General features: G+C 47.0%; 1 protein-coding gene across 1 annotated transcript; it reads right to left on the bottom strand.

The window, feature by feature from the left end:
• Positions 1 to 261: 261 nt before the first annotated feature.
• Positions 262 to 20,923, bottom strand: NDHU (Chaperone DnaJ-domain superfamily protein). Its single transcript, XM_086497676.1, has 5 exons — positions 20,616 to 20,923; positions 20,459 to 20,520; positions 19,680 to 19,769; positions 19,432 to 19,578; positions 262 to 572 (listed from the first exon to the last, which is right to left on the bottom strand). The coding sequence occupies exons 1-5, from the start codon at positions 20,887 to 20,889 to the stop codon at positions 480 to 482; spliced, it is 666 nt and encodes a 221-aa protein (XP_086353802.1). The 5' UTR covers positions 20,890 to 20,923; the 3' UTR covers positions 262 to 479.
• Between the last annotated feature and the right edge of the window lie 4,308 nt (positions 20,924 to 25,231).

The raw sequence follows: 25,231 nt of genomic DNA on the forward strand, positions 1-25,231 counted from the left end.
GAAAGGAGTTGATTTTCTGTGCTTATACTATGGCCAGCAAGCCTTATTTTGTGGTGTTTTACAGGTGCCTTAGGGTTCACAATTTTTGAGCACTACTTCTGCAGTCAGCTTTTTAGTTATATGCAGCTCTTCAGGCAGTCTTCAAGCTTGAATTATACAGCAAAACAATGCTCCTAACCTGGCCGGTGTTCATCATATTAAAACCGTTTGCAAAGAGAGATTAGACAATTGAATAAGACCGGAAATGGTAAACTGGACATGTGACAGACATGAGCTTCATCTTCATTCACAATTTACAATGCAACAATACACAGTTGAGACGCTGATTATGTGACTAAGATTATACAACTATCATACAGTGTGGTCCTTAGCAGGAAGAGGTGTCCTTGTACTCCAACCTTCTCAGTTCTTGCTTAAGCCTTGAAGACCTTACAAAGCAACTCTGAACTGCGACCTCACGCTTTATGAAAACTGTCATCTTACTTGAGGAAAAGATTTAAGACAACTGAAAGCGCCAACCATCCCAAAAACAAGTTTCGGACTCTACGTATCGCTTCTTCATCCACAGGTCTCTGCAAAAATACAAAGACTTCAAGAACAACAAAACCAGATGACCAAAGACAAAGAAGGTGCAGCTGGTTCCTTTCATCTATAGTTTAAAAAAAACATGTGCTTGTAATGAGAAGGTCTATAACCACTACAAAACCCACCCAGTCTTCTACACATGAATTTAAAAAATGCAAAAATTCCAATAGTGTGTTGAACTCCCAAGAAACAAATGGTTGAGAATCAAAAGGCTTTAAGTGCACTCAAGCTGTCTGACCCACGATATCTGACCCTGATATCTTCGTATCTACTTCAGATGTCTTGCATCTTTGAACAAATCACATACATTCTAAATGTGGGTTTGTTTCCGTGCAAAGCCTTATTTCTCTACCATGGAAGTAATCTTTTTTCTACAAAGTCCCACTGCAAACTGCCAGAGCAGTAGCTCGTATGGCTGACACGAGAGGGAGCCACGGAAACATGCAAGAGAGAATTTTAGTTGAGAGCCCAACCCCACCCCAAGGAACAGAAAGGGAGAAAACCAAGAACAAAAATAAATTCAAAAACAGGACAAGAACACGGGCCAGGGAAGAATCTGTATGACAGGTTTTAGCATAAGGGGTTTTGCGTCTAGGTCACAGATGCAACTGGCCATTGCATCCGTCTGGCAGTCACAGAATCTCTCTGTTTAAAAGGTGGTCCATGCGACACTCCAAGCCAATATCAAATTTTCCTATGCTGCTCAATGACAATCTGTCTCTAGATTCTCTCCTCTTGGAGTGTGCTGATTTTTCTGTAACCCTAATTTTCTTTCTAGAAACGCTGGCACGTACGTGAGTAGAGAATAGAGGAGGGGTTTCTTCGTCTTGTTAAAGGGAGAGCTCGGAGGTGGACCATCTGCACGCGCACAAAAGCAAAGAGACCATCTACTCGGTTTTGGCGATCCAGAGCTTCACGGCTTCATTTAGTGATGGAGCCCTTTGTACTGACGTAGAACACATGGTTCATTGTGCACCAGAACCATTTCTTTACCAATTCTGCTGCCATGCTTCTACACAAGTCAATCCTACTATGAAACTCCTTTGTCAATTTGGTTCTCCATTTAACAGACTTCCCATCCATGTACTTCGACCAAAATGCATTGGAAGCCTTATGCACATTTCAAGGCCCATCATTAATGCGAGTAGCTTCTTTTCTTTCATGAAGCACAAATCCATTATCATGTAGTTGCTTCACTTCTTTCTCCAACAAGTTAGTGCCTTGATCCACAATCCATGATCCTGGAGCAAGGCCTGGTGGAGCAGCAATCATGCCGTGGATACTCCAAGTAGGTATCGTACTAGTGTTACAAAACCACACGAGCCCTTCGACACGGCCTCGTAGACAGTTTCGGAAGGGAGGATATTACCGACGACCCCAAAAGCAAGGAGCTGGAGTCCCCCTTTGTGATTTTATTGCACATTCATGGATGTACCTACCACATCTCTAACCCTCAGTTCCCACTAGCCCAAAACACATCACTTTTTGCAAAGGTTTTGTCCTCCGTATAGCCCACATATTCTTAGAAAACATTTGTCTCTTGCCATACATTCCCACCTTGCTGTGCTATGGGTGCATGTGCGCTAGTTTCAACAACGGGTTATGTAGCATTCACAAATTCGGGTCTATGGCTGTCATCATCTAGCAATACATCCCCATTAACAAGATTTTTGATCCTTTCGCAACGGCACCACATTTGGCACACACACCCATACCTCAAGGAAATGGTCAATGAAATTGCCACTTTTGGGCCGACCTACACTATATTGGAGTTATGGAAATTCCCTGAATTCGTCTAGTCGGTCCCAGTTTCTCCCAAGGACAAGTGTTAGGGAGTGAGGGCTGTTTTGTGGCTATATCTGGCCAGTGTGAGGTTGTTTTCTCATGTCGGGAAGTGTGTAGCCATGTTTAGTTAGGGTTTTGGCTTGGTTCCATGGCCAACAGGCTCTTGCAGGTTGGGGGCATTTTTCTCCCAGCCTTGCCAGTATTTTCCCATAGCCCCTGTTAATGAGGTCGTGGGGCAGCTTGATGGCTGGCCGGCCTGGACTTACTAGAGGTATATAGGAAAGGGCAGAGGTACAGGAGGGGCAGAATGTGCACAAGCCCTGGGGGTGCAGGGCGCCCAGCCCTGGGTTGGGCCGTGGTCAAAGAGCAGGATGGTCTCATCATGTGCAGGAGCAGTTGGCAGTGTCAATCGCGATTCTGTGTACCTCGAGTCTATCCATTGGGCATGTCAGATATATGCAAGACCACCCTTGGTCACTTGTATGAGCAATTGTTATCAGCATGGAAAGCCTTTCCCAGGTCTCTTTTCTCTCTCTCTCTCTCTCTCTCTCTCTCTCTCTCTCTCTCTCTCTCTCTCTCTCTCTCTCTCTCTCTCTCTCTCTCTCTCTCAAATGTACTGTCTCTTTCTACCTCAATGACCTCTCTTCTCCACGGGTGCCTTGTTCATGTGTGTAGCATTGCACGTGTTCTAGATTGGAGTCGAGGTGTCCACCGGATCGCAAGCAAATAAATTGTCCTCATTGCATCTTCGGCTGCCACCTTTGACACACTCCCACATCTTATGATGCTCTTCGAGAGAAGCTCTTGAATAAAGAGGTTACTTCTATCAATGATGCCTTCACGAGAACAATGGAGCTCGTATGGGGTTACTTTGATGGAGGATGGCTGGAGTAATGTCTGAAGCGGGTCGTTAGAAGGTGTTCTTGCTTCTTGGCACGGTAGGCCGCTCTACATCAAGTCAACGACATGTGGGGTAAGACAAAAAGCAATCCCTGAAATGTGGAATGAAGCTATTGAGTATGTTGGTGCTCAAAACGTTGTCCAATTCCAATTTGTTTCTCACGATGAGAGTACTAACAAGGCACCAAGAGGCTTCATGATGCTTCGTCAACTCTATCATATTAGGCCAGCCTTAAAACTAATGGTGGCATCTCCAAAATGGGAGACATGGCCTACTCATAAAATGGCTCTTGATCAACTATGCTACAATACTGTTGTAACGGATGAGTTTTGGCCGAAGACTGAACAGCTTCTCAAGCTTTGTTTGCCAATTGTTAAAGTGTTGAAGCATATTGACGGTGATGTGCCATACATAGGCAAAATATATGAAGCTATGGACACGATGGTGGTGAACATGCGAATAGTGGAAACAAATACTCGAAGGAGACAAAAGACGGAAGATATGGCTGTTAGAAGATTGAATCAATATGCCTCCCCATTGCATGCTACTGTATATATTCTTGATCCTGAATTTCAATATAAGTAGAGGCAACAACATGCAAATAGCATCTTTTGAGACAAAATCGCATTGCCCTTGGCGGATCTGCGACTGACAAAAATGAATCACACGCCAGCTCTGCACAGACTTGGCCCCAGCAATTATAACCATATATACAATTACGGTTGTGTGTGCTTAGCGCGGGGCGCGGAAACAAGCATTGGCTTTTGCATTGGCTTGGTTATGTTTCTATAAAAAAGAAAATAATGATTAGTTTCTGATTAGCGTTTTGCCGTTTCCAAATCAACGTAAATAGAGCTTGATGGGTCCTTGGCCCACTCTATAAGGAACTGCTAAGGTAGGCAAGAAGGTAATCTCGTCTATGTAATCATTTGAGCCAAGCCCCTCATCTCAAGAATGTTCGTTATCAACTTGACTGCGTCGGTATTTAGTAAGTATAATGGTGTACTAATTGGTTTAAAGTCATTAGGCAGGAAAAAGTCAATCCAACGAAAAAGGTGGGTGGAGTAAGGGAAAGCAAGACTGTCTAGTTATTGCTAACGGTGTGCGTAAAAGAGAGATTTTGTGCACGCAATTAAGGCCATTGCATAGTTATGTTGGTTTTTTTAAGCCTACAGAAGGGTCTCTGTGCCGTGCATGAACCGCCACAATGCAATCATAGCCGTAGACAACACCAAACAATTGCTTCTCTTTCAGAGGGTGCTTCCAACTCATTGTCTTCAGTCGGATACCGGTGCTCCATTCAGTGGTATACCATGCACGGTGTCTTCCAATCTTTGTTTCCCTTACCTTTTTTTGCGGTTTTCGATGGTGTGCTTGAACCCTCATTGCAATTATTATCTTGGGGGATGTCTTCTTTAGCCATTTTGGTGGTTGCCTTGTCTTTCGGATTTGTGGTGTGACGGCTGTTCTTCCTAGTGCACCCGAGCAGTAGTTCCTATGCCTCGTCTTCCATATTGATCCCCGGAGACTGTACCACTCTAGACACACCTACTTCCCTTATCCTTAGACTGTCATGTTATTTTTCGTACAAGTGGATATTGGTCCTTCTCGGACTAGGAACGAGTTACAGTTAGCCATGGCATTCTTCATAGAGGTGAGACAGTCTTCATGATTCTCCCAGATTGGGTTCCAGGTTCCACAGGTATATTATATTTTCCTTCCGGATTCACCTACCTTTGGTAATCCAGTTACACAGACAGAGTTACAACACAAAGAAGACTGTTGGAGAGTTATGACAATTATCCAAGGTTCGGGTGTTCTCCCTTCACATGGGGATATGGAGCCAGCTTGGGAGTCAGTTTCCACGGACTACTTCCATACCGTTCTTGTGGTTCCACGTGCAACGGATAGGGCTGACAAAGTCTATTTGGTGGCTTTCTACAGCACTTGGTTCTTCTCTTGCAAAGAGCTTGGGAGCAGGATCTTCTCTTGATCTTGACGTGTTAGTTGCGGTCTCAGTATTGATGTATGTCCTTTTCTGTTGGATGTTTGTTCCCGATTCACTCTGAGAGTGGGGTGATATGCTCTCGGGTGGTGTTCAAACAGATCAGTTACAGTTTTCACTCTCAATTACGATGAAGTTCCTTCAAATACAGTTTGTAGATCATCATTCTATATGATGGTTGATGCAGTTCTTTGGTTCCATGTCGTCCGACATACAGTTCCTTAGCAACCTCGGTTGTCCCTTCCCATTGGACTTCCTATAGCAGCTTGGAGTTTTCTAGCATGTTGTATATGACCGGAGGTGTAGATTTCCAACTCTTTCCTTGAGGGTGGACACTTCAAAGTTGGGAAATGATCTGGATACTAGTCCTTTTATGCCTTTTACCCTCAGTTCGAATACAAAGTCTTGGAGCGGTCAGCAATAGTACCTTTTGCAAATGCTGGTTGTGCGACTTGTGAGTCGGTTGGCTTGAGGATATTCTTAATAGAGCTGGATTTACTTTCAGCAGACAGCAATAGTACTTCTCGCACGTCTGATACTGTGGCACCTTGTATTGTTCGACCTCAAAGTTCAGTTGTAGATATCCTCGTCCACCAAAATGACTCTTTACAATTGCAGATTGTTCATTCCAGCTCCTTGGACTCGTTTCCCGTCCATGATCTGAGAGGGGGTGTTAAGAGTTCATATTCCTGTCTGAAGGTAGCTCCGTTTTCTCCCAGGAGCAGATTAGGGAGTGAGGGCTGTTTTGTGGTTGTGCTTGGCCAATGTGAGGTTGTTCTCTCATGTTGGGTGTGTCTAGCCATGTTTAGCTCGGATTTTAGGCTCAGGTCCATGGCATTGCATGCTCTTGATGCCCTAGGTATTTTTTCCCTAGTACACTATGCTGCTCCCATGCCTATTTTCCCTATTTTCCATTTATGCCAGGTCGTGAGGGCTGGGATCTTGGGTCGGGCAACCTCCTTGGAGAGCTATATAGGCAAGCCCCGGGGGGGGGGGGGGGGTCGTCACTTCATTCCAATGCAGAGTAGCCTCAGTCAAGGGCGCCCTCCCTTGGGCACCCCAAGGGGCAGCCCAACGTTTTTGGGCAGCACCCCCACATCTGCATTTTTGGTGCAGTCAGCACTCAGCAGAGGAGCAGCAATGCAACATTTTCCCTAAGCAGCAGGAGCAATGCTCGGAGTTCATCTCAACAATGCACTACCACTTTAGGGCAGCCCTTCACACCCTTTTTGCCCATGCAGTAGCCAGTTTCCTCGACCAAGATCTAGATCCACACCTAGATCCAACCAGGAGGAGATGCACCAGATCTATGCTCTCAGAGCATGTTAAAGGTGATGCACATGACGAGACCGTGTCAGTGCTCTTGTGTGCAAGAGCAGTTGGTAGTGTCAGTAGCAATCGCAGTTGTGTGTGTCCTCGGGTCTATCCATTGGGCATGTCAGTTCTATGCTGGACCACCCTTGGTCACTTGTATGAGCAGATTGTTATCAGCATGGAGAGCCTTTCCCAGATCTCTCTCTCTCTCTCTTTCTCTCTCTCTCTCGCAGCCCCCCTCCAGCCTCCCCCTCACGCAGCCCCTCCCTCCCCCTCACGCAGCCCCTCCTCGCTCCCCATCACGCAGCCATCTCTCTCTCTCTCACACGCAGCCTCTCTCTCTCTCTCTCTCTCTCTCTCTCTCTCTCTCTCTCTCTCTCTCTCTCTCTCTCTCTCTCTCTCTCGCAGCCCCCCTCCAGCCTCCCCCTCACGCAGCCCCTCCCTCCCCCTCACGCAGCCCCTCCTCGCTCCCCATCACGCAGCCATCTCTCTCTCTCTCACACGCAGCCTCTCTCTCTCTCTCTCTCTCTCTCTCTCTCTCTCTCTCTCTCTCTCTCTCACACACACACACACACGGATACATACCCACACACACACTACACACATACACGCATACACACACGTACTCCCTCTCTTCCCCTTCTCCCCTCTTCTTCACAATATGAAGAGAGGGTAGTTACGAAGACAACCATGTCTTCCCCCATCATCAAGACGCCGACATCGACAATGAAGACAACCTGCATGCTCACGACCAAGAGGCTTGCACAATTGGAGAAGGACATGAAAGAATGGCGGATGGAGAGAGAGATATGGAGGGAGGAGAAAGCCACCTTCATCAAGCTCTGGAACGAAGAGAAGGAGGACATGAGAGCGGAAATCCAAAATCTCAAAGAGGAGAAGGAGAGAAGGGAACGGGAAAACGAGAAGGAGAGGGAGAGATGGAGGAAAGAGCAAGAAGAGATGAAGGCACAAATCGATCTCCTTCATGCTTCCATCACATCCCTCACCCCCGAGGAAGGAGAGATTAAAGAGGAGGCTAAGGAAGCCCTCAAGGAGGAGATCACCAAAGCCCTCACCGCAAGCATTGAGGACAAATTAGAGGCCACCAAAGAAGGATGGGTCGAAGTGGTCAAAAAGAACATCAAGCAGGTAGTAAGAGAGGAAGCCCAAAAAGATGAGGTACTCATCGTACACACAACCATCGAGGAGGAGAAGATGCGACAAGCTCGCCGTCTCAATGTGCGAGTGACCGGCATCAAAGAAGAAGAAGGGTCTACACCCGAGAGCGATGGGAAAGCTTTATGCAAGAAAGTGGGATACAAGGAAGAAGAGATCCCTTTCTCCAAAGTTTGGAGAGCCGGCAAAGATCCAAAGAAGAGAGCTCTCATCCTCCAATTCGCCTCCGAGGAGTCTCGAACTTCTTTCCTCCAAAAGAGGGTCATCTTGAGAGGGCTAGAAGGCCCCCCGATTTATCTTGATGATGACCTCACAAAGATGCAACAAGATCACCGTCGCGCGTGCATGCCTAGAGTCCACCAAGCCCGCAAAGAAGGGAAGAAGGCAGTATATCGAGATGGTAGGGTTATCATTGATGGCAAGACCATCGCATAGGGACTCGCGGCTTGTGGGACACACGAGGAGATTCATGTCACGGTTTGGAATTGCAATGGAGACCTATGGACACACCCAGAGAGACTTGAGGAGGTGATGAGAGGTCGAGACATCATTCTACTTACAGAGACACACGAGAGCCCAGAGAGAGGGTTACCACGGATACATGGATTCCAGTGGGAGTCTCTACATCGGGGATGTATGCGCCAGCACACCACTCGCGGCTCAGGAGGAGTGGCCATACTCTTTAGACAGGGGCTTCACAACAGACTACAGATTGTTGCCCGGGACCCACAGCCCCGCTACATGTGGATTCGCCTCGAGCTCTCACGAGACAGGATTGTCTACATTGCCCTTTGCTACTTTGCTCCCACAGGCTCCAGATTCGCCCCTATTGAGCAGGAGTCACCGTACGCATGCCTCACGGAGGAGATTATGGAGTACTCCACACTGGGTGAAGTCTTCCTTATGGGAGACTTCAATGCTCGTACGCGCAATGAGCAGTGTGAGGCATATGACCACGAGGACCCAGAGGCACTACACACTCTAGATGAGGAGGCTACTATGAGAGATACAGCAGACAGAGCTCCAGTCATAGCCTACGGACGACATCTACTTCGACTTGGCTCCCAGCACCGTCTCGTTATTTATAACGGGATGGTCCAGTGGCCCACCGCAGGGGGCCTGACTTGTATGCCACATGGAGTTGCAGAGGGAGGGGGGAGTACAGTCGACTATATTCTGGGACCCAGGGAGGCTACACACCTTATCACATCCTTCACCATTCCACCCATACCCGTCGGAGCCGACCACACATACCTCTCTTTCTCCATCACCGGAGATACCATCCCACACAGCTCCACAGCACACACTCCACACACCACCATCCATTTCACACATGAGCTAGCCTCTCTTTACTCGGCCGAGGTCGAGCATGGCCTATGCCTCCTCCACCCATCCACACCACTCTCAGTTCTCACATCACATATCTCTTCTGTTCTCCACACTTCAGCTATTAGCTCTTTTCCACACACCACTCACACAGGACGCACTCCCCCCCCCGGGACTATGCCTCAGAACCGCTGGTATGATGATGAGTGCAGAGAGCTATACCGACGCCTCCGTGCACGGCGAGCCTTAGGAGAGATCACAGAGAGAGAGGCCAGACGGCATATGAAGACGCTGACACGCCAAAAGCGGCGAGCATTCGAAGAGGCACAGGAGCTTGAGCTATACCGCCTATTCATGAGCATAGATAGCGCGACGGCATGGCGCACCCTGCACGAGCCACGTCCGACTACAGCTATTGAGGATCCAAAGATATGGCATGATTATGCAGAGCGACTTTATGAGGTGCCAGGGCAGCCTCCTATCCCACAGCCACACGAGCCACGCCCCACGTGCTCCTCCTTCTTTACAGCAGAGATGGTAGAGAGGGCCATACGCCGCATGCAGCACAGACGATCAGCTGACCATACTGGATTACAGAGTGAGCACATCATTTATGCGGCCTCCACTATAGCCCCGTTGATTGCACATGTCTTCAACCGGGCTATAGGGGAGGGCTTCCCAGAGGAGTGGACACAGCACACCATAGTGCCTATCCACAAATCTGGCGACACCCTGGACCCAGGGAACTACAGGACTATCATGATTGGCCACACGATGGCCAAGCTATATGGAGCAGTACTTGAGGCACAGCTCAGCTGCTACGCAGAGATCGAGGGTTTACGAGCTCCAGGCCAGGCAGGTTTCAGACGAGCTTTCTCCACCACTGATCACATCTTCGTTCTGCGCTGCCTCATTGATGGGGCAAAGGCGCGGAAGAAGAGGCTTTACTGCTGCTTTGTGGATTTCCACAAGGCCTTTGACACAGTCCCACGCGAGAGACTCTTCCAGCGCCTTCACAGCATTGGGGTACCAACAGAGATGATTTGGGCCATATATGCTCTCTACGAGAGGGTGACGGGTCGAGTTCGTTGCCCAGGCGGTTTTTCAGAGACCATTGCTAGCACCATTGGTGTTAAGCAAGGATGCCCACTCTCCCCGACACTCTTTGGGCTCTACATCGACGAGATCTCCGACTACATACTGCGAGCAGGAGGAGAGGGGAGCGACTTGGCAAGTACTCCGGTCCACATCATGTTATATGCTGATGATATTGTGTTGATTTCAGAGTCACCCGAGGGCTTGCAACGCCATCTTGAGGCCTTGGACGAATTCAGCACACACAAGGGGTTGACTGTGAACCTTGGCAAAACCAAGGTTATGATCTTTCACACATCCAGTGCAGTGAGGAGCGCTGCCACCTTCACAGCAGCAGGAGGACAGGTTGATGTAGTCACCTCCTATGTCTACCTTGGCATCACATTCACCAGCCTACCAGGACCCTTCACTATGAGGCAGGCTGCTGCTGACATGCTCACCCGAGGATATGCAGCTCTGGCCATGTTAGAGTGGAGATGCCACCAAGCACACTTTCAGGAGCCCCGCACGAAGGGGTGGCTTTTCGACACCTTAGTCACCCCGGCCTTGATGTACTCAGCGGCAGTATGGGCACCAGGATTGACAGCTGACCAGTGGACACAGCTTGAGAGGCCACAGGTATGTATGATCTCACGCTTGCTCCGCAGCAAGAAGACAGTGCCACATGACATTATTAGAGCCGAGCTCGCCACACCACCTATGGTTGTAGAGGCACTATTCCAGACAGTCTGCTTCATCCAGAGGATGAGAGAGCTACCTCCTGACAGACTTACTCGTAGAGCATTTGAGGCAGCTATACAGCTATCAGAGAGTGGGCATGAGAGAGCATGGTACTCACAGGTCAGAGCATGGTTTGAGGGACACGGTCTTGACATGGAGAGCCTACCACCATTCCAGTACGACCCCCACTCACCATATGTGCACCTCTCTCGCAGTGAGAGGAACTTGGTATTGAGACAGGATCTGTGGCAGCTATACACTAGGAGAGTCTGGGAGTCACCTGGCTTGGGGACGAGGATGTCAGATTACAGAGACCAGTTTCTCACCATATTGTCTGGGGGGTTCATACAGAGACCACGCTACATGGACACATATATGCCACATAGCTCACGGGTGGCGATTGGTCAGCTGAGAGTGGCTTCACACAGGTTAGAGATTGAGATCGGGAGACATACTGGTGTCCCCAGGGAGGAGCGAGTCTGCAGAGCCTGCACAGAGGAGGTGGAGAGTGAGGAGCACTTTGTATGTAGATGCAGAGCATACACTGAGATCAGAGGCAAGTATGAGGCCTTATTCAGAGGACAGCCCACTCTCCGAGAGATCATGGACTCTCGAGATCAGAGACAGCTCGGACGTTTCTTACTAGAGATACAGAGCCATCGGGACACACTACTACAGCCACACACAGCTACACAAACAGAGGGGAGACAGTCGCAGCTCACAGACTTCTTTCAGAGGATTGCCGCCCCTCCCTCACCAGACACTCAGAGGGGAGTGACACTCCCACATGCGGAGGTGAGCCGAGCTAGACGACGACCACGAGTCACAGGCTACAGGGGCGCGAGCTCCCACCACCGACAGATCGAGGAGATCCGAGCCTGGGAGCGCCGTGCCACTGAGGAGCGAGTGGCTCAGATGAGGGCCGACCCGACAGCTTTCATCCGGGTAGCCTTGGCACCAGACCCGCCCATGTACCACATCTTACATCCCCCCATTAGTACAAGATGGAGCTAGATAGCTTGATGCATTCTCATGATTGTACTACCTTGAGCATATAGACATGCATATACCCCTAGAGATAGAGCTCCATCCCTCCTCAGATACTCCACTACCTACATTCAGTTCAGTTTTGTATCAGTTTTGTTTCATTTGTCTTTCCGATAGACGGATGACATACACACCATGTACATTTGATTTGTCTCATAGGCCGATTTCGGCCTGACATAGACATTAAAAATCTTTCTTTCTTTCTTTCTTTCTTTCTCTCTCTCTGTAAGGTGCAGCGGAAGTGAATGTTGAATTTTGCTCAAGATGAGTGCTCCAAACTATGCTCAAGGTTCCTTTTACTTACGAAAGGGAGAGCCTTCCGTTCCTTTAATGAGAGAGAGCAAGTGATCACAAACAAAGTAGATAAACACTGCGAATGAAGGTGCCGAGATTGAGAGATAGAGAGAGAAGAATACGACACCATATAAGTTGTCAAACCCTCCTCCAAAGGCCCTTCTCTCGATGGCGAGAGAAGTCTATGCTATTGATTGCACAAAATTGGTACAAGATGATGATGCAAAGTGTGTCTAGGTTGGAGTCGACGGCGACGACGAGAGCGACGATGATGCTAATGATTGCTGGCTGGAAAATGCTGATTTGATGGCTTCAAACGATGCTTTATCTGCTGATTTGAACTGCTGAAATCGCTGAAGTTTGCTGCTGCATAAACGCTGGATTACTACTATCTAAAACGCTCATCTCCTGGCTATGAAAACGCTGGCTTAGCTTGTCCAAAACGCTGAAGTGCTGCCTTGAAAAACGCTGGTCTGCTGGGCTTCAAATCGCTGATCTGAGGGGTTCTTGGCGATGGAGTGGCTGCTGAAAAAACGCTGGCTTGTTTGGTGAAAAACGCCAAGGGTTCTTGCTTGAGAGAGAGAGAGAGAGAGATGCCTGCTGCAAGTTACTTGCCTGTGCACTTCTTCCTCTTCTGCCAGCCTTCACTAGCGCTAGGTTCCATGACTTCTGCTTCATCGATGATCTCCGGTTCTTCTTCTTCCGAAATGTCCTTTGGAGGCGTTCCTAATCACAAAATCCATGGAATTATCTTCTTCCGAAATGTCCTTAGGGAAAATAGGTTCAAGGCACTGGAAAATGCTCCTGATGGATTCTGATGGTAATGCTAATGATCATGATGTGTGCAACCAGAGGATATGCATCTACTCTAAGTGCCTGGGCATGCACGGTCTGCAAACAGACTCACAAAAGTGCCAGAACACTTCCTAAGCTAGGCTAATTGAACCCTTGTCATGAAGTAGCTTGTCCACATGCACATAGGGTTAAATGTACACGTGGCACTCTCATTCTCAAATGTCCCGTCTCTTTCTACCTCAGTTCTCTCTTCTCCACAGGTGTGCCTTGTTCATGTGTTTGGCATTGTAGGTATTCTAGATCGGAGTCGAGGTACCCACCAGATCACGAGCCAGTTCTTGTCTTCATTGCATCTTCCTCTACCGCCTTTGACACCTGCGTAGGGACAACATAAGCTGGCCAATAACTTTCATATGCATCAACATTTGCATAGCCAAGCATTCGCTCTACAAGTATCCATCCGGTTTGCAGTTTGATTCACACCATCCGAGTTGGGACAGCAAAGGCTGGCTGGTAACCAACAAGGGATTCGTTGATCCAGGAGACACTCCAGCGTTTGCAAGTAGATGTATCATCACCATGCCTGTCTTTTGGACATTTCCACATCACCCAAGGAAGCCTCTCTCATTAGTAGCCGTGGAGAATATTGTCGAGAAGGCCATTCATTCGAGATCATCTCATGGCCTCCATGGAGTTTAGCTTGTACTTCACTTTAAGCAGGAGAAGATGTCACGTGCACATGGCTCTGTGTGCCACGTGGACATGCTTCATCGACTTCCAGAGCCAATTCTGTACATATCTCTAGATAGGAGTATCTAGAATCCTAGGAAGATTAGTACCGGTAATTTTGTGGCATGTTCGCAAGACTGCATGTCTGGACGAGTTCATTAGATTAGGTTTTCCACTTTTGGAACCCTCTTGCATAAATGGTTTGTATAAGCGTTTTGAAAAATGTTGTTACACTACAGTTGACATCTGGTATGACGTGTATGTAGTTTTAGGTTAGAGAAATCCAACGAGCCATTCCCCACGTCAATTGGATTCCTTGGGGGGGGGGGGGGGGTGGATGTGCGACAATGTCACCCAGAAACTTAGTCAAAGTCAAGTATATTGATAAATCATTTTCATGATTTATTCTTTTAACTTCTTCCTTAACATTTGCCCTACCTAAGCCTTAAAAAGTTCTTAACCAGTAACATAAAGAGAGCACAGGAGCCATTGATTTGGACCACATATGAAAGGGCTAAAATTCAGCCCAACGTTTTTGCAATGCATCGGCAAGCTTGGCATTTTGCTCCCAGATCCTAGAGTTCAATAGATCCCAGATCCCAGATTTCAACAGATCAGCCTAGCATTTTCAGATTTCAGCACATCAACCCAACATTTTCAGATTTCTCAGCCCTTTCCCTCACCGAAACCGACCCGGATTTGCTAACGCTAGCCTCTCCGTTGGAGTTCGGACCTTCAGCAACCCATTGAGTGAAACCGGCATGTACTTTCGAAAAGGGCGGTAGACCTTAGACTTAAACCTTATTTGCTTTCACCCATTTAATTTGTCGCCCACTTTACCTGTTCTTTCAAGACACAACAAAGGGGAGAGGGATACAGGCTGCTAGATTGCACCTGTATGAGTAGACCGACACCAGATTGGCCCCTAACTTAGGCGCCCCTTTCGGTATTTCTTTATTGTTCAAAAGAGGGAATAAACATTGTGGTTCCCTACAAGCTGCCCCGCACAAACTTGGCTGAATTTCAACTGTTCCGGCCCAATTTCGGCGGCATAATTGTACTAGGACCCTTCACAATCAGTATTCCCACGCATTGACTGACTTTCCCGACGCATACGGGCACTTTGCAAAACCTGGCGAGAATCTGCGGCATGCTGAATTCTCTGTTTTCAGCCCCGAGAATGCGCCAGATCACCTGTACAGCGGTCCCCTCGCGTCCCCGAAACTCCTGGGGGTATTAGGGATTGTTTAGGGCCAAAACCCTAAACCTGCAAAAATACACAGCAGGCCGTATTTACTGTTTCGAGCTCCGTTTTGTGTGTCGGTCGCATCCGTAGCAAGTCCTCGAGCTCCCGCACCTGTAGGGCTACTTGCCCTTTGAATTGGACAAGATTTCTAGCGTGAAACTCTCCGAATTCACCTGTACTTGCGGGGGATTAGCCGCTAGCTAATCCAGTACCCGTGCAAGAGGCTCTTGCCTCGGCAATCGCGCATGAACCCACACAACTGTACATTGGTCAATTGAAAAGCCCACTAGAGGGGCATAACATACTGCCATAGGGGAGAGAGAGGGCAGTGCGTAGCGTGCAGGGCATCACTCCTGGCAGTGCGTAGCGTGCAGGGCATCACTCCTGGCACCGCACTGTACATAGGAGGGAAAGGAAGCACTCCATAGCTCTTAACCTGTGACAAAATCTGAAAATGAGCCTCTCCCAGCTTAAAAATCAGCGCCCGTTTTTTTGCATGAGGCAGGTTCATGAAAAACTGCCACTTGGCGCTTTTACAAGCATTTTCCGGTTTTGGGTTCGCCGCTTAAAAATATATCTCAACCGACACGTCAGTTGACTTCGCGACAGAGTTATAAAATGTTCCCCTTGTCATTCCGAAGGTAATGACGCGAACACATTTTCAGGTCCCAAAATAGCAGTTCCCTAAATTTTAGGAGATGCTGCCATTGTATCTTTCTAGGTCATCTGACTCCCTTTGTACACTGTAGCCACATCCAAAACTGAAATGTAGCCTCTGTAGCAAAGGATTCCACTTTGGCTAGTCAATGACCCCACTTTGGCTAACCATAGTCTTTGTCCAACCTTGCCCTCAAGCCTGGACTCCCTCTGGACAGTTCCACACTAGCTATGCAATGCAGGGCAGTTAGATTTCCCGAGGGGTGTTTCCAAAAAGTGAAAGTAAATAAATAATAAGAAAGAAATCAACAAAAAGGATAGATAGTAGTCACACGCTCGTGACATTGAGCCTCTTCTCGACCATTCCTTCACTGCATCGAGTGCTCCCATCCCAGTCCATCATCATCTACATTTTCAGCCCGATCAGCTCCATTTTTGCACCTAGATCTTCGTTTTGGCAGCCAGTTTTCAGCCCTTGATTCCTCTCACATCGCAAGCGCAAATCAGCCCTAGATCTACCCCTTGATGGCATCAGAAACCCCTCATCAAGATGGATCCAAAGGTACACCAAATCGGCCCAGGAGGTGCGTCAATTTGAAGAGTTATCACTATCGTGCAATAGCACGTACATAATAAGAACGGGTGATGAGCACCACAATACGTGTATTTAAATGCATAGGAACAATCTCTATAATGTGCATATGCACGCATAATATACAAGGTAAAATTATATACCTCATCTAATAAATTATTCGGAAAGTCATTTTCTTACTTCACCCTATTTTCTTTACAATATTTTATCCTCATACATATTTAGTATGAGCCCATCACAACATAAGCCAATGCGCTAAGCAAATGCACTAATTTATCTTTTTCCTACCATGCAACGTTTTTAAATTCATATGAATCCTCTTACTAACTCTAGCCAAGGGCTGCATGGCATGCTTAGATCCGCAATGATGCAATTACTGTTGGAAGCAAATGACAACTTAAGCAAACCTAAGACTTCTAAAGCTAGAATCCATATTCACAAGGGACGCCCATTTTTGGGCTTCCCATCCCCACTTTTCCGTCCCGCCCTCTTTTTTACACTAAAAATCCATTTGAGCCCAGTCCCCCATCCCCAGGATGCGTCCCTTGTGACTATGGTAGAATCACCTAAGAGAAAGGGCAAGTGGCAAGAAGAAGACTTCTAGCAGGACAAGAAGACCTCTAGAAGGACAAGTGTCATCACCAACAAGGAGATATTTTGAGATAAAAAATTGAGAGGCAAATAGACAAGTATCACTCATATTCTTCACATGGTGAGAAAAAAATGGTTCGACACTTGTCCAAATGCTACCAAATATCTTCTCCTTAAGGACACAACTTCACCTATAAATAGGACCCTCTTCCCTCACTTGGGCATCGCATTGCACTGCATTGTATTATATCGTATCGTATCAAGCTAAGCCTTAACCTTTCAACCACACTTCCATCAAAACAAGCCAAGCTCTCTTGAGCCAAGCATCTCCACACTATCAAGCCAAACTCTATCGCACCAAGCTCTCTTGAGCCAAGCATCTCCATATATCAAGCCAAGCTCTCGAGCCAAGCATCTCCATATATCAAGCCAAGCTCTCACGAGCCAAGCTCCTCCATACTATCAAGCCAAGCTCTCATGAGCCAAACTCCTCTATCTCCCAAGACAAGCTCTCACGAACCAAGCTCTTCCACTCTATTAAGCCCAGCTCATACTACTATTACCATATACTACTCTTGTCCTCACAATTAGCATTGTAAACTCTCATATGCTCTATGTAATTATCTCTTATCAATAAAGCCTTATTATCGGTGGATAAAGAAGCATGTTCAAGAGGATCTCTTCTTGCTCCTTCATCGAATAGGCATCAAGCTTGCCGAAATTGAGTGATACAAGGTGTGCCACACTCCTTATTTCACGCTCAAGTTTGTGTGAGAGCCGTATAGTGTGTTTGTCTTCTTTTCTCTTCCAATCCTTATTTTTCTTTGTGCCTCGTATTTAAAATTCTCTCATCTTGCTTACTTGCACCAACCCACTTCTGACAATTATTAGTGTTTCTTATTGAGTAGGAAACTCTTCTTTCTCTAAGACTTGAGCCTTTGCTTGGTTTCTCTATGAACCAAGAAGATTTATATACACAGCTTGTCTCAATTGCTAGGCAGATATATAAATCATTGTGAACACTAAACTACACTTGCAAAGGACAATTCGTAGCATGTTTGGGCCACAGAAATTAGCTACCATTAACGCATCATTGACCCCTTTTATCCTACCCATGATTAGATATGAACTAAGCTTTGATGTTTTCATTTTTGTCTTATTTTGAGTGAGCGGTTTGTATATATGTGTGTGCAAGTGAGCTAAGCTCACGTGGTGCACTCAAAGTTCTTACCTTCAACTACTAAGTCTCAACTTGTCAAACTATCCTACAATTCCTTGCAAACTCTCACAACGAGAGGCCCCATGCTTTCCTAGCAAGAAAGCCCACTTTCAGACACCGCGACAATGTTCCTCGGTAGAGTCTGCATAGAGGTATCGATAGAGTCTGCATAGAGGTATCACATGTGTATACATACCATCTATTCAATCAAAAGCGAATACCACATCGACAACAATGTGGGGGGCCCTTGAGAGGGTCGGTTGAGACCCCATCACATGTCATTCTCCTCTTCTCTCCCTCTCTCTCTCCCTCCACATCTCTACCTCTCTTCCTTTCTCTAAAAGAAACCATCATTCGTTCTAAGTAGCACACATTCAAGCAAGAAAAGAAGTAAAGATTTGTGGAAGTGTAAGGTCTAGATCTCGTCATTATTTCAACTCCTTTGCACTTGACAAGCTTCCACCAATCAAAGAGAAAAACCACCTTGAATGGTCATGTGGAAGACGATGATGATAATGATGATTATGATCAGGACATGGAAGCAAATGAGCATATAGAAGGAGATATGGGATCAGGTTGCAGAAGTTGAGAAGGAGATCTCTTCATAGACTGATGTTGTCCTTTTGGCACCGATCCTTGTTGGTTATTCTTGTCTGACTCTTATGTCCCAGCTCCCATTTGTATGCATTTGAACTTTGGGTAATCAAAACTGCCCCCAAAGCTTTCCTCCATTGATGTTGTCTAAAGTTTTAACTTTATACATAGGGCGTGGTCCGTAATTGAATGGTTTACGTGGTCTGAGAGTTTTTAAGTGTCCTAAAACATGTGCAGTAGCACACCCTTGGTGAAGTGGTAATTCCTCTTTTCAACTCTTTCGAACTTTGCATTTCTGTTTCCGTTTCCAATTCCACGTTTTTGTTTCCCGCAACTCTGAGTTATATGGAGCACACACAGTATGAGGTCTCTCGGACTCTCTCCAAGTAGAGAGCAGTTGTAACTATCTTGAGAAAGCAATTAAGAAAGAGACACCGCCAAGTGCGCCTACCTAAGGGGCCAATACATCTCATGGAGGAACACTTCCTCTCATCTCTTCTTGTCTCACATAAGTGTTGTTTAAGAGTGAAGCAGCAGTTCAAAAGTGTACATAGGTCAGCAATTTTCTACTGCTTGTCTGTGAAATGCTAGACACGTCTAACAGGTTGCACGAATAGCCTTATGATCGAACTTTGAATACATCCACAAGAAATACAATATATAAAAGCACCTCACTGCTCAGAAACCATGAAACACTTCTCAACATATAGAAGTAAAAACATTTCCCTCTCAAGTCCAGGTTGTAAACAATTCTCTGTACCGGTGGAGGAAACGGGTCACATTCACTTTGTGTAATGTCTGCCTCGAATGGCCAAGAATAAGCATCCGTAGCACTTTTACCCTGCTGAAGTAAGCTCCAATCATATAATCGTCTCTCCTCTTCTGATGACAAAACATCATATGAACCCTGCCAAGAAATATGAATATAGTTCTACTTAAAACGGAAATGTTGACCAACAACCAATGAAATGCATGATGTCCTTGCAAAGAGAGAGAGAGAAATGTCACCTTGAGGGCAATCAACCTCTTTCGGGCCTCCTCTTCACTTAGACCTTGTTGCAATACACTCTCACACCTTCTTCGAAATGCTATTTCTACCTGAAGCAACGAAAAACAACTAACTTCTGAATCCTACAATTTGCATACTTGCTCCAGCTCAGCTGACTAGAGGATGCTTTATGCTATATATGTCAACATAAGACAGCAATCAAGAAGGTAAGGGTCTCAAGAGCGTAAAATCTTGCGTGCAAAACATTGTCCCAATTTGCGATAAAATTTTCAATACAAGAAATAGAAGACACGTATGCAGCTATGATACAAGTTCAGGCAGGAACAACCCCCATGCATGTGCGTAAGGATTTCAAAGATTGGCAGGTATCCGTCCATATAATGGCATAGAAGTGAAATCTTCAGAATCAGCAAGAGTAGACCCTACAACTGGCTTACAACTATAACATGATACAAGTGTCAAAGGAATAGATGACATGTACATTGTATTCACCTATGATACAAGTTCAGGCATACACAACCCCCATGATACTGCATAATGATTTCACAGCTTGGCAGGTATCTGTCAAATTCCTTATAAGGACATTGAAGTAACTCTTCAGAATCAGTGAGAGCAGACCCTATAGCTGGCTCACAACTCAAACATCGTGAAAAACTACAGTTGATGGACTTGCCCATTGAGAGAAGCTACATTTCTCTGGTCCCAAACATGCAGTTTTTAAGTTTAAATAACGCATTTTAGGCACAACCTTTTGTAGGCGAAGAAGTACTCAACTCACCTCTTGATAGGAGGCAGCAGGTGCAAGACCCAATACCCCATAATGGTCCGCAGTTGTAAGAGCTACATACAACACCACAGAAAACAGTGAGAGAGACGCCTCTCTCTCTCTCTCTCTCTCTCTCTCTCTCTCTCTCTCTCTCTCTCTCTCGACTCACCCTCCCCCTTGAAGGCCTTCTGGATGTTGGCATAGGTAATAAGGGAAGTTGAAGGTGTATCGAGAGCTGAAGAGCGGAGAAGGTCTGTGGTTGGAGGCGATGGTTCAGCCGGGGCTGCTGCTACTCCGCCCGAGGCATCCTGCGAAGCCGCGACGAGAATCCTGGAGTGTGATGGGCGCGCCTGAGAGCAAGCGCGACTTCGAAGTGAAGGTGCCGCGGAGGAGACCACGATCGCAAGAGCAGAGAGCGCATTGCCATTGCCAATGGCGTCCATCCTCTCGCTTTGAGAGCCACTAATGCCGGAGAGGTTGTCTTTGGAGGTGACCGACGTGGCGAAAAATTATAGGGCGGTCCTCAATTTTCTTGGTGGCCAACCCTCGTCACTATATGGCACGGCTGTGGGTCATAGGGGATCTAGGGCCCAAATTTGAGGGCGCGAGGCGGCTTTAATCTCCGTCGTCGGATCACGAAGTGAACTAGGGGTGGGTGAACTTGGGGTGAACTAAGGGTGGATAAGCTAGGGGTGGGTGAACTAAGGGTGAACTAGGGGCGCCTAAACTAGGGTATGATCATGTGCCATGCCAACATGGATAGCGACGCGCGCTATCGTGGTGGTAGGGCATTCGTGTAGCAATCGATACGTCCCAGGTTCGACCCACACCTTGCGAGGCGGGTGAACTAGGGAGGTGAACTCGGGGCGCCATTTTTGCCCGAGTTCACCCCCAGTTCACAGCGTGATCCGACGACCAAGATCAAAGCCGTCTCGCGCCCTCAAATTTGGGCCCTAGATCCCCCTGGCCAGAGCCGTGCCATATAGTGACGAGGATAGCCAACCTCTTTTCTGTCACAAACGATTTCGAAGAAACAGGGACCATCTGCACCAACAAAACAGAGCTCACCAAATGCTCAAACGCACACGCTTCACGTTGACGACGAGAGCTCGGCGTCTGTCATCTGCATTCCAGCATCACCTTTTGCAAATGGCCATGGAGTGCGAGAACTTGGCCAGGGGGTGATGCTGCCCACCTGACAAGGTATTCAACCCAAGTTTCCTTTTTCGCTAAGCCAATGCCTGCCTAACACCTCGGCATGGCCACCTCTTGCCCGCCCCAGTGTGACAGGGGCCTAAGTTACGTGGGCATAGGGGGTTGGGATCAACGGGCAGAGCCTCTCAGATGTTAATAGCCGCCAATTTTTTAAAAGGCTAATTAGTAAAAAGAAAAGCAATGCTCTCTTGGTTTGGTTTTCGGCCAAGCGTGGCGATTCTCTTGCTTTGCAAGAAGGTATTCAAAGAAGAGGACTAACATGGGAGATGGCCATCTCTCTCTCTCTCTCTCTCTCTCTCTCTCTCTCTCTCTCTCTCTCTCTCTCTCTCTCTCTCTCTCTCTCTCTCTCTCTCTCTCACTCACACACACACACACATGCGCGTCGACATTGACGGACTGCATACACATCTGCATTGAATCCTCCTAAATTGATTAACGAACTGCTAATCTGACATTTCCCCTCGCCAATAATTGTGCATGAGCATATGCAGCCTCAGCCCTCATCTTCTACTCACACCCAGGATTAACGCAGCCCACTCGAGCACATTGATTGCACATCCTTTTGTCTTCCATCATGTGTTGAACTCGAAAGACAACTCTAGCCATGGTGTCGTAGCAAGCTCAGAGGTGATTCAAAGCCCGCCCTCCTGCATAAAGGATGAACTTGTTGTTGAGAGAGCATCATCAGAGGTGAAAAGCTCGGATTCTGCACATTTCATAAGGATCACATAAGTCTCTATATGCACTATCAAAGTTTTCTTTTATGTTCACCTAGCTCAAAGAGTAATGACATAATGGTAGATCTGACAAGCTGATCAAGTGGTTGATCCTTGCCGAGTAGATTTTGTTTAGTGGTCTTGATGCATTACAATATGTCTGCAAAACCATTGCATTTTGATCTAAATAGAAGTTGTAGCTAATACATTTTTATTTTATTGTTATCTAAATTTGTATTTGATAAAACATACATACAAGCATAATGAGTGCATTCTCTTTTGTGAACAAAATAATGATTCCTATATAGAAGTCATATGTGAGCATGACAACTCTCTAGTGCGATATTGTCGTGCATTAGAAGATTGTCCACAAAGGAAATAGAGGCTTTGACAAAATACTACACATGATGCATCATTTGGAGATATTTTTAGTATTCAATACTATTCCGGGTGGTCGACCAAAGAATGGAGATGATTCCATGCCGGGCCCTTTGCGATCGCAAATAATCCAGAATCGACCCTCTACATGCGCAAAGCACCATCCATATGGGAAATTCAACAAAGCAGAAAGAGAAGTGACATCCTGTACGAGAAATGGGAGAGATCATACATAGAGAGAAAGATGGAGGAATGGGAAAAAGGGATGCAAAGTCGAAGAGCCCTCATCGGAAAACATATAAAATCAGGTTATGAAAATTGGGTATGTGAATTGGAGTTGTTTGTATGTATTGCCAACGGTCCATTTAGTGATTTTCTATTTTTCATAGAGAAGAAACATTCAACTAAAGTGAAGGAGCCATAGAAGGATGACGATGGCGAGCTTGAAAAAGAGGATGTGCTTGGCAAGGATGGCGTATTCACACAACTCTTGTAAGAAGATTCTGCATTCTTGGAAGTTAATTCGATTGTCACGTTAAGATTTAAGAGAGTTTGTGTGTAGCTTACTATATATTGCATATTGTGATATAAACATCAACTGGAGCTATGGACTCAAATTCACCAATGACTCCATGCAAAACATTAAATAAAAGAGCTTCTTCCTCTTTTTCTCCGTTTAATAGTCATCGAAAGATACAAGGCATTGCTACAATATCTACTAACATACTATGGCGGAAGCCTTCCTATGCCACGTGTTGAGTTCTGCGACGTGAAGGCGTGCGACAAAAAAAAAATGAAGGCTGCGAATGAAGCGCTGGTGGCGGCTCTAGGTAGCTTTGAAGTACGCATTGAAGTACAACCGCTGGCGGAAGGGAACCTCAGTAGCCACTACCTCATTAGCACCTCATGAACGTAGTCTTTCCCTGCTCTGCGTGAAGTACGAAAGAGAGAGAGAGAGAGAGAGAGAGAGAGAGAGAGAGAGAGAGAGAAGAAGAAGAAGAAGAAGAAGAAGAAGACGTAGGAGGCTCGAAGACATCTTGGTACGTTTCTCTCTGTCATGCTTTTCATGTCCAGCACTCTCTCTCTCTCTATCTATCTCTCTCTCTCTCTCTCTCTCTCTCTCTCTCTCTCTCTCTCTCTCTCTCTCTCTCTCTCTCTCTCTCTCTCTCTCTCTCTCTCTCTCTCTCTCTCTCTCTCTCTCTCTCTCTCTCTCTCTCTCTCTCTCTCTCTCTCTCTCTCTCTCCCCCCCCCCCCCCCCCCCCCCCCCCCCCCGGCGGCTATGCATGGACTGAGGGTACTAAGCAGTCGGCAGCCAACAGATTCGAGGACGCAGGACTGAGGGTACTAACAAGCAGTCGGCAGCGGAGGGGCCGTAACAGATTCAACGAGGACGCATATGCATGGATTGAGATGACAAGCCCGACTGCAGCCTTCATTCGCGAGGACGAGGAGGGGCCGTGCATGCAGCCAAGGACGAGGAGGGGGTGGCGCCCGCTGCTAGGCCAAAGCCCTCTCTCTCTGAGTAGTCCTTTTTGCCTGCTTCTTTGCCGTCCAGCTGCAGCATGCTGCATCGGCCCCCTGCCTTGCTCATGCTGTGTCAGCCCCACGCCTTGCTTGCGAGCCATTAGCTTGAGCACATGAAGGCCTTCCAGTCGGCCAGTGCCTCATATACAGGGGTGTGAGAGAGCCGTTGTATTGCCAGTCAACCGATAGAACTGCCTCTGTACTGCCTCTGCCGGCCAGCTCTTCCACCTCCAAGGTCACGAAGGACTGCCTCTCCCGCCATGCCTCTCTCCAAGGTCCCGAATGAGTGCCTCTCCCGACACGGCTGCCGCCTTCATGTGCTCAAGTCTCCCGCCATGCCTCTCTCCAAGGTCACGAATGACTGGCTCTCCCTATTTGTCGGCTGGAGGTTGGTCGCCAGCCTCATGTGCTAAGTGCAAGAGAGAGAAATGGACTGACCAGCGTGGAGATGGAGAGAGAGAAAAGGGCAGCCGATTGCAGCATGGACAACGTCGGCACCCTCATCCCTCTCTCTCTCTCTCTCTCTCTCTCTCTCTCTCTCTCTCTCTCTCTCTCTCTCTCTCTCTCTCTCTCTCTCTCTCTCTCTCTCTCTCTCTCCATAGGTCAAAGAACAAACTTGGTGGCGAGTCTTTTACCTTAGTTCAAATTGAAGACAAGTCCTCTCTCTCTCAGTCGTCCTTAATTTTGCCTCAAAAACATACAATAGGGCGCATCCAAGACAGAAAGGAGTATCACACTATGTAGCACCGTTCCGTCATCTGCAATGGGGTTTAGAGTGTAGGGTTTCCCATTTAGGGTTTACAGAGTGCTCTAGCATGCCCTCTGTTGCTTGCATTAGCACATGATCAAAACACTAAATTGCACAGTAAATATGCGATGAGCTCCATGCATTCTCTGATCTCCAAAAATTTAGGAATGTAACTTTCTGTCAAAATTTAAAACACTCTAAGAA

Source organism: Adiantum capillus-veneris, chromosome 23 (assembly GCF_014529385.1).
Source record: "Adiantum capillus-veneris isolate H3 chromosome 23, ASM1452938v2, whole genome shotgun sequence".
NCBI lineage: Eukaryota > Viridiplantae > Streptophyta > Polypodiopsida > Polypodiales > Pteridaceae > Adiantum > Adiantum capillus-veneris.

Coding starts and splice junctions, on each gene's coding strand:
- NDHU (XM_086497676.1), bottom strand. CDS start 20,889: ATGGACGCCATTGGCAATGGCAATGCGCTCTCTGCTCTTGCGATCGTG. Junction 19,579..19,679: donor AGAGGTTGATTGCCCTCAAG/GTGACATTTCTC, acceptor ATTTCTTGGCAG/GGTTCATATGATGTTTTGTC. Junction 573..19,431: donor GTGACCCGTTTCCTCCACCG/GTACAGAGAATT, acceptor GTATTTTTGCAG/AGACCTGTGGATGAAGAAGC.